Raw genomic sequence first — 12,581 nt, forward strand, 5'->3', positions numbered from 1 at the left:
AATAACGGTGATTTTATAATGACAAAGCGACCCCATACACAGTACCTGAAAGCGATTCAGCAAAAGTGGAGTGGGTTTGTGCTGTCACCAGAGTAGCGCTCACTCATAGACCATCATTCATAATAGATGCTTTTGATTCAGGGCGTTCATCGATGTGCGGATAGCTACGGTTAGCGTTTGGCACAAGACATGAAAATATGATCCGCCGAGGGGATTGTCTGGATGAAGGACAGAAAGACAATGTCCTTATTCGTATTACCGAGCACTATACATCCCCCGAGAGACTGCATTTCCCGTCTGACTCCACTTCGTTCAAACAGAGGCAGCGGCATCTGCGTGATGGCTCCAAAATACACAGGTATTCATTTTTAATACACGGGTGTCCAATATCCTTGTGCCCGAGATCTTGTCTCTCTCCGTTTTTCACCCGTGAACCCCAAACAAACCCGACACTGGACAGAGGTTAGAAGGCGCTTTGCATCATTTATTTCTGCCCTGTCAATAATTCAGCCCAACTATGAGCCAAATATCACATAATTGACTGACACAGAAAGAAATATAAGTCATGCCACCACCATACCCATCCCACGCCCATGACTTTGAAAAAGCGCATTAAGTAGGTTATCAATTTTGAGCAATAGATGGAGCGTGCTCGTAACGGTCTTGGAGGTGATACAAATGTTTCTGATTTTGAGACTTGTGTATAACTTTATCCGATGAATATTAAGATTGGCGGTATAACGTAACACTTCTAGCATTTATAAACCCGTTTAGTTTTGACATTTTGTCCAATATAATAAAACAGAAGGGAAGTAGGCATTTTTTGTGGAAAAGGGTAAGGGTAAATTTTTCTGCAAATACACAACATTGTTGGTTTACTATAAAGTCTCCCCACGTTCATCTAAAATTTAACAAAAACAAGACCACAAAGAATACTTTTCCCTGTAGCAATCTGATATACAGTCCACCTACGTGCACATTCCTTGCGTTTAAGTGCTGATATCAGCGATTACAAAACGGATGGACGCTATAAATATATAGGTGGGCGCGAGGATGGAAACATTTATGGACAAGAACTGCAGCCTCTACAAAATCCACTCCCAAACCGCAGCAGGTATGCGCGTATCAATTGCCACAGCCTACTATTTGACACTGCTTAACGATGCTATCAACCTGAAGTTGCGGGGCATGCTCCCTCTGTAATCTTATAATCCAGTGCGCGGCCACTTGTAGAGCCCACATATCAGAAGTCAGTATCTCTTACCCTATGGCCTCTGGTCCGAATGTGCTGTTTTAATTACACCCGCACAGCCAACTTTACCTGCCCAAAGACTGACTTCACGATGGGGTGAAGGCTGGAATCGAACTCTGCGGAAGCCCTTTTGGATCTCCCATAGCCGGCGGACGAGCGGCTGGAGGTGGCGGGTAGCGGCGAAGATGATGCAGGGGGATCGGAGACCAGACTGAGGGACGAGCCGGTCCTTGTCCGGTCCTTGGATTCAAAGAAGAGCGCTGCTTCGTCGTTGGGCTTGGAGAATGAGGGTGTCGGAGAGGGCACCCGCGCAGGACGGGGGTTGCTGTGCTGGACGGGAGGCAGATCACGTCTTGTGGATTTGTGGTGCGGGTGTGGATGTCTAGACGGTTTATTGCGCGTTCCTTCATCCCGGCCGACCCCTTGTCGCTCTAATAATTCTTCCTGGCTATATCCGTGGGGAAGGGGGGCGTGTGCCCGGTGCGACTGGCCCTTGCTCCCTCGTCTGTCACCCCCGTTCCTGCTGCTAGTGTGTCTGGGGTGACACAGGGGTCTCCGGGCGCTAGCCTCACACTCATCCGGCCAGCAAGTATCCTCGGCGCTGCTGCCCCCTCTGTGAGCGGCTGGGTGGGGGTGGCTGCGGCGGCTGCTTGCAGCGTTTTCTGGGTGGTGTGCAGACCTACGGCTCGCCGCCGAAGATTTAAGCAGAGAGGTCGCAGATTCGCTCTTTGGAAGTGAGGAGCTCATTACTGCCGTCCTCTCGGTTCTCAGTTGTAAGGATGAGCGCAGTTGCCACAGATAAACTGGGAGTCGTGTTCACTATTGTCCATGTGCAGGTGTTCAGTATGCCGCGAGCGTATCTACACTGCCACAGAGGTGCCTATTGGATCCTATGCTTGGCGCGTCGGTTACAGTAACAGATTAACAACACCCACCCACACGCTCTCTGCACATATACTCTCAAAGAAAAAAAAACATAAAGTTCCTATAGCCACCTTAACGCACAGCACAGCGCTTTGCATTACTCCGACAGCCTCAGTCCTCGTGTATTCTCATGTGGGTGTGAGGCAGAGAGACGGAAACCCACTTGTATCGCAACGCACACGCACATGACAGAATTTCGACAGCTGCCTGGAGTCCGTTGGTATGTGCGGCGCTGTCCTTGGTGCTGCTCGCTTCTTCGTCCGGTCCCGCCTGACAGCGGATCCTGATGACCCGTTTAAAAAGCCGTTTATAATGGAAATTAATCAGCCGTTCCAGTTCCAAACTGAATGAACCTCATTGCCGCTGCCTCGTGAGACTCAGCGTCACGTTTTATGCCAGGCCATCGGTTAAGTTTTAGAGGAGTGACTGAGAGCCGGTAATTGACTTGGAGGTTCACAGGATTTGTTTTTTACATCTTGCATGCATTGTTTCCTAATCTTGTGGAATGATTTCGCATAAATTACTGGCCTCGCACCTGACAGGTTTAATAAGAGCAAGTGTATTTTCTTCAAGTCGAACCACAGGCTATGGAGCTCATTCTTGCCTTTTAATTTCTGTTATGTGACTGTCATTGGCAAAGTCGAGAAATCTAATAACGCTTTAATTAGGCATGAACTGCTGAAACGAAAACAAAGAACAAAAGGGTCTGCCTTGATATTTGATGTCTCCTACTCTGTCTCAGGATTGTAGTGAATACGTGCAGTAGAATAGCTTCACAGAGATGCTGTCGTTGGTCGGTATTAATACAGTGGCTACGGAGTGCGTTAGCCCTGGTGTAAAGCGCTGTCCATGTTCATGAGCATTTCCAAAGAAGCAGGAGCATGAATGTAGAGGGGAGCGCTTCATTCGCCCCACCCGATGATTAAAAGTCCTGCAAATTCCTCATTCATAAGGGAATTTAATCTTGCGTCATTCACAGAATACAGAACAAGAAAACAGCAGCAATCCTCATGCAACATTAAATGTACACAGTGTTCAACAAATATTAACACAGTCTGCAGTATTTTGCAGGGAAGCATTGTGTTATTTCATGACAAAAGATCTAAAATTCATTTCAAATTACTCCCCCACTCTCTCCGTTGATACTAATCCTAACCTTTTAAAAAATAAATACACAAATAAAAAATCCCGGGATGGGGTTCAAGCAGGGCTGTGGATTCATAGTGAGAGGGGGGACTCAGCAGACCAAGGCCATGGGCTTTGAGCTCCAAGCTGCTTTGAGTTATAATGGTCTCTGTCTATTTTGCGAGGGCAGATCTGACCACAGGGTTGAATTTTGCTGCCTGTCAAATCTTTCTGGGTGTGCATAGGAACTGTTTCTGTTGTGGGAGTTACACAAATGATCACAAGCAGCTATTACACAAGTTTAGGGTTTTACATGACATTACAATATTGGCATTTAGCAGATGCTCTTATCCAGTGTGACTTACACAGGTTACAATTTTTTACATGTTACCCATTTATACAGCTGGATATTTACTGAGGCAATTCCGGGTTATGTGTCTTGCCCAGTAGTACAACGGCAGTGCCCTAGCCGGGAACCAAACCCGCACCCTTTTGGTTACAAGTCCTGCTCCTTATTACTATGCTACACTGCCTGCCGTGGATTTATGCATTACATTTGTAAATTCAGTTGAAAACTAATATAACTGCTGACGTGTTATACATCTGAATTTGCACCAAGGCACCCATTGGACACTTTCCAACATCTGAATTTTTCCTTTGAAGAACCATCATAGTAACCCTATTTATACATCTGGGCAGAGCCCTACTGTCTATTCTCTGGTCTCTGTGCCCTTGGCAAGACCACAATCAGCACAATGTGGTAAAAGCTGGTCATGAAAGATCACAAGAGAGAAATGGCATGTTCTCACTGGCCACATTCAAGTGTGTTGTGTAAACCTGGAGCTGTTCAAAATAATATGGTCATTTATGTTTTTAATCACCTTCACTTCCTGTAGGGTCAGAGGTCCACTGCCCATCACCTTGCCTATATTTACATTTGTCTGCGTTAAGGCTAGGTCATGGAAATGAGAAAATAGAACGATTATGCCAGAAATGCACTGTAACTATAGGGAAGGCTAGAGAAGCAGCTGCAGGGATGATACTTACAAGAGGAAATAGCATTTGTGAGCTTTGTAGAAAATGATGACGTAGTTTATAACGCTGGAGGGGAGAGTGTTCAAACAATAGAGAAATTCATTGAACAGTGTGCAATCCAAATGACCATTATGACTAACAACATTAATAATAATGTTTGCACGCAATGAATTGCCTCTCTTTCCTCACCCTCCCACTTCTGCGCTGACCCCCCCCTGGTCCCTCTCTCTCCCTTTTCCCTCTCTGGGGTAAACCTGCACCAGATGCTGTCAGGCCCACAGTTAAGATTATATAACTCATCTCTACTCCCATGTCTCCTTGCCACAATTTTCTATTACAGTCTTGTTTTTTTGTCATTACAAACCATTTTAAAACTCTTGGCACGTTTCTAAAAAAAACAGCTATGCAAAACGAAAATCTGTTCCCTTGTGTGGCAAAAAATAAAACTGCATTAAAAAGTCATTGCATTCAAAGCATTTAATAATTTATTTTTCCCACAAACTCAAGCAAACATTCAAATACATGTTAGAACAACAGCTCATTACATTTTTGTGAGCCTCGTTCTTACAAATTGGAAAATTTCATTTGACAAAAAAAGTTGCAAAGCGGTTTATTACGAGGGCTGAATACCTTCATGTTACTAATGTCTACATATGCATAATTAGATAATACTTACAACAGCTGAATCCAGTTGAGGATTGTAACAACCACAATGTGTAGATACGTAGTGGTTACTGTGTAGCTACACAGCAGTACCTATGTAGGTGTAAATACACAGGTAACAGACCCACGTAATGTAAAGTGGGTCACATATTTTGATTTGTTCTTTCTTTCTTTCAGCACCCAAAGGCAATATGCAATGAAGGGGAATTTAAACCGCACAGGTTGTCTTACCTGCAGTTCAGGTGTCATAGCAGCAGTTGGGAAGCTGCAAATAAAAGAGGCAGAGAACTTATCTTTAATTGATTAGTATCCTGAACCTGTTACTGACATGTTTTTACAGATTCAGTGACCCAAGAACCAGGTGAAAAGTGTCTTGAAAGTATCTTGAAAAACAGACCAATGACTCCAGTGATGAACATGCATCTCACTTTGGAGCCAGGAGGTTCCACAGAGTGGAAGTCAGTTAGCTGCCCTGCAATACTAAAAGAAATGGACACAACCAAGCACTGCTACTAGAGAAGAACCTCAATGGTCCTGGGCTTAGTTAAAGGATTACATTAAAAAAGTCCAAATAAAAAAAATCTGAAGAAATATATTTATTGAAAGGCTTGAGGTGAGTAGAACACTTTCCAGGTCACGTCTGTTTACCCATGATGCTCAGTAGTCCCAGAGCAGATGTCATGGGATACAGAGCAAACAGTGTGAAATAAATTATATTAATACGTAATTTTCAGTATAAAAATGCACTGAGCCTGTCTCCTCACACTGTTGAGAACGTGAGGCAGTGACCAGAATGGGTCTGTCCCTTACTCTCCCTATCCCCCCACTTTTTCTCCCCCCCCTTCTCCCAGGGGTCCAGTGACTTAACATCTGCGACTCTGCAGCCGCTGCTCCAGGGAGAGGTGAACATCTATTGCTCCATCTCTCTGTCCCATCCCCCTCTTTTTACAGTGTAAATCTTTTTTCTCCTTGCCCTTTCTTTTCGCCCCGTGTCTTTGGCTTACTCTCTTTTTGTCTCTTTCCCTCTTGACTTTTTCTATCAGTCAAGTTCTCTTACTCTTCTTCTTCCTGCCCCCTCTCACACACTTTGCCATTGAAAAGATATGTTGGCATCTGTAAAAAGCTATATATATGTGTTTGTGTGTGTGTGTCTGTGTATGTGTATGTACATGCCTGTGTGGGTATGTCTGGGTGTGTGCATGTATAAAGAAACTTTTCTGCTCTTGTTAAAGTTTATAATGTATAGGAACATTACATTTAGTTCAGCAAACCCACATTTCTTAATTTGACCCCCCCCCCCTTAATTCCAGTCTGGATGTGCATGTCAGACAAGAGGGGCATCAGATCAATCAATCAATCTAATCAATAAATTTGTATTCAATCCAGACCACCATTTACTTTACCAGACAGATAGGTCTTGGCAAAACACCCTCCTGAAAAACAAAGAAAATTCTCTCTAGGTCACCATGTGGCAACCAAAGTCAACTGTAACTATGAGAGTAGATATTCAACAAGGATGGATTCTTGTTTAGCAGATCACAGAAGGTAGAAGAGCAAATTGGAATAATGGATTTAATATAATCTCAACATGGATTACAGTTACACATTACAGTCACAGCAGTTCATGTAGCTCTGGCCTGTCCCTACTTCTCTCTCTGTCAGTTAAATGCCAATTCAGCAAAGCACAGGACACAGTACAAAAAATGAATAATTATGTTAAAACCAATCAAGATATACAGAGATGAAACACTGAAATAGTAAAATGACAAACAAAGTATTTTTGTGTTTCCGTAATATGTGAATAAATAATCAAAGTCTTCCCATATGCAAATGATACAAATACTTTTATTATTACAGTTACAAACCTGACATAGAAAGGATAAAATTCATAATGAAGAAAATGAGATGTAAAGTGAAAACAAATTTATGGGCTAATTATTTTTAAAACATCTCTGGTCACTTAGTGTCTCAAAGGCTAGGTCAGGCTGTAGTGTTCTGGAATGCTAGGGGGATGCTTGTCTTTCTCTCAGGAGAATTTTTAACCTCCTTTCTCTCTTTCCCTTTCTCCCTCTCTCTCTTGCTCTTTTTCTACCCCCATTACTCCCTGGGCTTCAGGGTACAATCTGGCCTATATATATTTTTTTCAGAAATAAAAAACAACACAAAAATACATTTTTGCATAATAAACATCTTAAAATGGCACACAAGTGACCTCAACCCCCACAGAAATGTCCCTCTTTTTTGACCTTCCCCCCTTACTTGTCACCTCTGACTAACACCTTGGTCTAACATACAAGCCACCTCTCTCTTCCTCTGTAAAATGAGACATGTGCACATAGCACTGTGTATGTGGGGCAGCAGGCAGGTGGGGGGATTTGGCCTGTAACCATGAGCTTGTATGGCACATTGCTCTTGTACCCTTCAGAAAGGTACACAACATGAATTGCATACAGACGAGGAATGAATCTGATTATTCACACTTTAGATACATGGTAAGAACGACTTAGGGACCAGTGGGGGGAACCTGTGTCAAGGGTGATCTAGCATGGGGGTCAGTTTTGTTTTCAGACTGGAGGGCTGAAAGTTTCCCATCTCTGATCACATCTCTCACCCCTATTAACCCTCTTCTCCTGGCGCTGTTTGGTTCCCATGAAAGATTAATTAGCAGGTTAATAATTAAGCTGCTGCAGCATAATACACACAAAAGATGTGTGGCAGGTGAATAAACTCTCTTATGTGATCCAGCTCTCTTCCACAACCTCCTTTTATTTATTTATTAGCACTTTGCTAATGCCAGGAAACAGTAAGAGGAAGTTTTGTGCAGAACAAAGTACCGTATATTATGAGCTTAATATATTCCTCTTCTTGCCATTCAGCACTCTCTCCTTCCCTTCTACTTTATGCATTCCTTTATTTTTTCATTGTGCTTTCCCACCTCCCCCAATCTCTCTCTCTCTCTCTCTCTCTCTTTCTCTCATACTCACTCACACACACACACACACACACACACACACACACACACACACACACACACACACACACTTACTTTCTATCAATTCACTTTGTTTACATTTTGCTTTGTTATTTAGGGTTAGAGGAGTTGCTTCCTATCTTTCAATGTTACAGATTTTTATATTACAGTTTGGTTGACTGTAACTGAAAGTTATATGGCAGTGTTGGGTGGTGTTAATCTGTATTTCTGTGATGAGGATTAGAATTTGCTGGCACTTTTTTGGGCTGAACTAGATCTTGGCCCCATATTGCTAAGTGCCTTTGAACTATTTCTTAGATGCTCTATAAATCTAAGTGGAATTGTCTGGATTTGAATGGGAGACTGAGATTGCTTGGTGAGTGGAGTTACCCTGTGCTCTCAAACACTGACTTGAATGAACTAATGAAAAGGTCTTGCACTTTGCAGAAAATAAGACTATTGGTTCAAGTCAATGAATGGCTGATTATATGTAATATCTCTATCCATTTTGGACTTGCATTGCAATCACGAATATGTTACGGATTTCAACCCTGTTTGCATTGATGGAGTATCTCTGAACCCGTATTTCACTTTGATGAAGCATGAAGCAATAGATTGGATGACCAGGTTAAAAAAAAACAACAAAAAACATTTGACCAAATTATAATGGGAATGTTCATAGTAAGTTTCTGGTCAAAAGGCTCTGTGGGCTTTTTAAAGTGTCCACTGACATATGAAAGCTGCCTGCCACACTGATTGATTGTTTGAGGTAATGTTAACTGAGAATATGTTCTAAGGTGAGGATGCTTAAGCTAAAACAAAACATGCTTTCCTAAGATTTGGATGTTTTGAAATGAATTATCTCATAATTTTTTCAAATGTACTAAAAAAGGGACCAGTTCTCACAGTATTGGCTCCAGTAGTTGAAGGTTCTGCTGTATTCCCTGTTCCTTGGGTAATACAGTACCTAAATAACTTTATGTACTGTGTTGATTAGAGTGAGGCCAGAAGCTGAAGATAGTTCTAGAAATGCTGATAAACTCAACATATTGAACAATGATGGACACAAACTGCAGCCCTACTCCATCTGATGTGGCTCATTGTGTTATTTTCCTTCAGTTATTGTTGTGCAATTGTTTTGTATACATATTACATATGTAATTTGTCCTAACACACAAAAAATCTGTTAAATATGCAGTGTGTCACATTGAATCGAATGCTTTCTTAATGTTGATGTAGTTCATTTGTAGAACATTTATCAATGTGTGCAAAGTGAAGATATGGTCAGAAGTATGGCATTTTTTATATTAGACTTTCAATGAAGACACTGTATAGGACTGTACACTTATGTTTAGGATACTGAAGAAACACCCTCATGAGATTACTGTTCGTACAGATGCCATGGTGGTTATTGGGGGTGAATTGGTCTCCTCTTTTGTAAATTAGGGATATAAGCCCTTGGTTCCAGATGTCATGGAGGAAGCCTGCCAAGATGAATAATTTAAATAAGGTCTTCTGCAGTTCAGAGTTGCTGGGTTTAATCAATTCTGTTTGGAAGCTGCCAGAGCCAAATGCTTCTCTAGGCTTGTTTTTTTGGGGTTTTTTCATTCAGTCTTTTGGAGTAATTGGGTTGTCCAGTAGGTTTTGATCATTTTTGATTGCTGATTCAAGCATGCTTAGTTTTCCCTTGGATTAGTGTCTATTTCAATCTGAAATCTTTTGGAGGGGGATTCTTTATGTAGATAAGCATTTCTCCGGATTTCAGCTTTTGTATGAATAAATCTTGAGCTTTTGATGCATAAAGTATTTTGTGTGTGTGTGCGTGTGTGTGTGTGTGTACGCAGGTGCGTGTGTGCGCATGTGTGTGTATGTGTGCATCTGCATGTGTATCTGCCTTCATGTGTGTTGTTCATAGTTTGTACACACGTGTGGTTACACACAGTCATTTCAAAGATGACAAAGGAGAAAAAACTCCATGAAACAAACAAACAAAAACCCCTCAGGGTGTGAGGATCAGACAGAGATATTAAAATACAGACTGAGTGACAAATAATGGAGAATCAGAGAAGGTGAAAGGTATAGAAAAAGAGTGAAGGAGTAATAGAGAAAATTAATTAAAAGTAAAAACATTGAGGGAAAGATAGATGATGAGAGAGAGAGAAAGAGAGAGAGAGAGAGAGTTGAAATGACGCAAGAGGACTAGAATAATTGTTACTATTTATAGACATGCAAAAACCTCTGTCTCTGTCATTCATTTGCTCTCTTTCACTCTCTCCCCCTCTCCCTTTCTCTCTCCCTGTCTCTGACACATTCATCCTTTCCTGCCAACCCTAGGCTGCATTCATCCATTCGTCTGCAGAGGGTCTGCTGCTCTTTAACGGGGCAAGATGCTTCCTGCTACCGAGAACAGAGAGACCTCAACACAAAACAACAAAGAGGAAGCAGGAGGAGGAGTGTGGGAAATGAACCACTCTGTGCACTGTGGCCTTGGACTTCAGAGTGTGAGTGTATTTACGAGAGAAAACCTCAACAGCAGACTTTTTTTTCCCATTTCTCCTCCCCTGGGAGCAGCTCCTCTAACTCTCTTTCAGTTTAGAATTTCACATTGTTTTTTCAGATGTTAATCTGTCCCACGGCTCAATAAGAAACAGTTACACACACACACCACCGTAGGCACATGCACACACATGCATATAGAGGTGGAAACGTGTGTGGTCAGTACATACCATACACAGTGGAAAAATGTAAAAAGTGCTGCCCAGATAAAAAGTGTAGCAATATGTGGACGTATATAATTACAGGACGTACATCATGAGTTCTTGTTTCTTCTTAGAAATGAAGCCCTTACTGAAAGAGCTTCCTACCCTGACAATAGTAGTACCTTCTATTACCTTCTATACTATACTATACTATACTATACTATACTATACTATACTATACTATACTATACTATACTATACTATACTTCTATACCTTCTGGGGACACACCTCACACATGAAAAGGCTGAAAATAGTAAATGCAAAGTGTATAATTCATTTGAAAGGGTGCCTGGTGTGTTGCAGGAGATCCTGAAAGTTGGCTCATGTGGTCTGTTTTTTTTCTTTGGGTTCTAGTTTTCACAGACTTCCTTGCCTTTTGCCAATGAACTGGGATCCTCAGCACATGTATGAGGAGTGAGACAAGGAAAGGTCTCATCCAGACGTGAAGAGAAAGTCCATGCAGAAACATACTAGAGAAATGTACTGTCTTCCCCAAGCATCCACCCATGGCATTGTGGGTAACAGGGTTTACCACCACTCACAGCAATGCATAACAGATGGAGTGAAATGAATTAAAAAAAACCTTCAAAGCCCTTGCTGACATGGTCCAACCTGACCCTTCCGTTGAAAAGCAAAAACAAAAAAAAAAACCATCTTATGTCATCAACCACTATGCCTGTGGCCTCAGAAACAGCCTTTAGGAATCAGCTGCCCCAAACACCCCAATTACACAACCCCAAAAGTTTTCACACTATGGTTTTGGGGTGGATTGCGAGATGAAATCCTGAACTGTGTGGATTTGTTTCTGCTTGATTCTGACATATTGCTTAAATTTAAGAAACCTTGTTTACATTGTATGCATATTCCATATGGACAAACCATTTCTGCACTGTTTTTCCTTGAAGCAAATCCTCAAGCACATCAAAGCTGGACTCCATATGGATGACAGAGATAACGAGACCCTGTGTGTTAATTGCTGTATGTACCTTGCAGTTTATATGTGTACAGTGTGTTCCTGGGAGAAAGGGGGCAAGGACATGTAATCCCTCCCTCCAGAGACAGGGAGAAACTAGTAATAGCTGATCTTACATGTCTCTGTGCATGTGTAGTTTGTGTGTGCATGTGTCTGTGTCATGTGTGCATACGTGTACTGTGAGTGTGTGAGAGAGAGGGAGTTTCGCTGTGTGATACTTGTCACTAGACACTAGTGACACTTATCTGCTAAAGCGACTGGAGTCAGATTACACAGGGAGGTAATTTGCTCTTGGTGAAGAGCTCTTTATCATTAAAACATCACAGCAAATGAGAGAGTGGGTTTAAACACAGTGCTTACATCACTTAATACCTGACATTACTATAACACACACACATGCACATGCACGCACACACATACATATATATACACACACACACACACACACACACACACACACACACACACACAGCACTACCACTGAAGTAACTTTAATACCTGATATAACTATGCCACAATGTAGACTCTCTCTCTCTCTCTCTCTCTCTCTCTCTCTCTCTCACACACACACACACACACACACACACACACACACACACACACATACACACACACACACACACACACTCACACACACACACACAAGACATGAATTCATTTTAAAATAATATATGAAAAAATGGATATTGCAGAAGGAATAAGAGGTTGTCATGGTGTGTACATGATCATTGCACTTGCTTAGCGAGAACTCATTTGTGAAAGTGGCAACCAGTATATGGCAATTATGTGTGTAAGTACAGGACAGAGTATCTTTCCCAGAGGGAACTGAATAGCCAGGGTTAGCCACGACACCCTGGTCAACCAGGGAAAAACTGGAA

The 12,581-nt window shown here is 42.0% G+C and overlaps 1 protein-coding gene across 1 annotated transcript in view; it reads right to left on the minus strand.

The window, feature by feature from the left end:
- Positions 1–2,283, minus strand: part of LOC118778018 (calcium-binding protein 1-like) — a 23,659-nt gene extending 21,376 nt beyond the window's left edge. Inside the window, exon 1 of the mRNA XM_036529323.1 lies at positions 1,322–2,283. Coding sequence (XP_036385216.1) covers positions 1,322–1,999 — 678 coding nt within the window. The 5' untranslated portion in view covers positions 2,000–2,283. The remainder of the gene's footprint in view (positions 1–1,321) is intronic.
- Positions 2,284–12,581: the final 10,298 nt, after the last annotated feature.

The sequence above is a fragment of the Megalops cyprinoides genome, chromosome 5 (assembly GCF_013368585.1).
Source record: "Megalops cyprinoides isolate fMegCyp1 chromosome 5, fMegCyp1.pri, whole genome shotgun sequence".
In the NCBI taxonomy this organism is placed as follows: Eukaryota; Metazoa; Chordata; class Actinopteri; order Elopiformes; family Megalopidae; genus Megalops; species Megalops cyprinoides.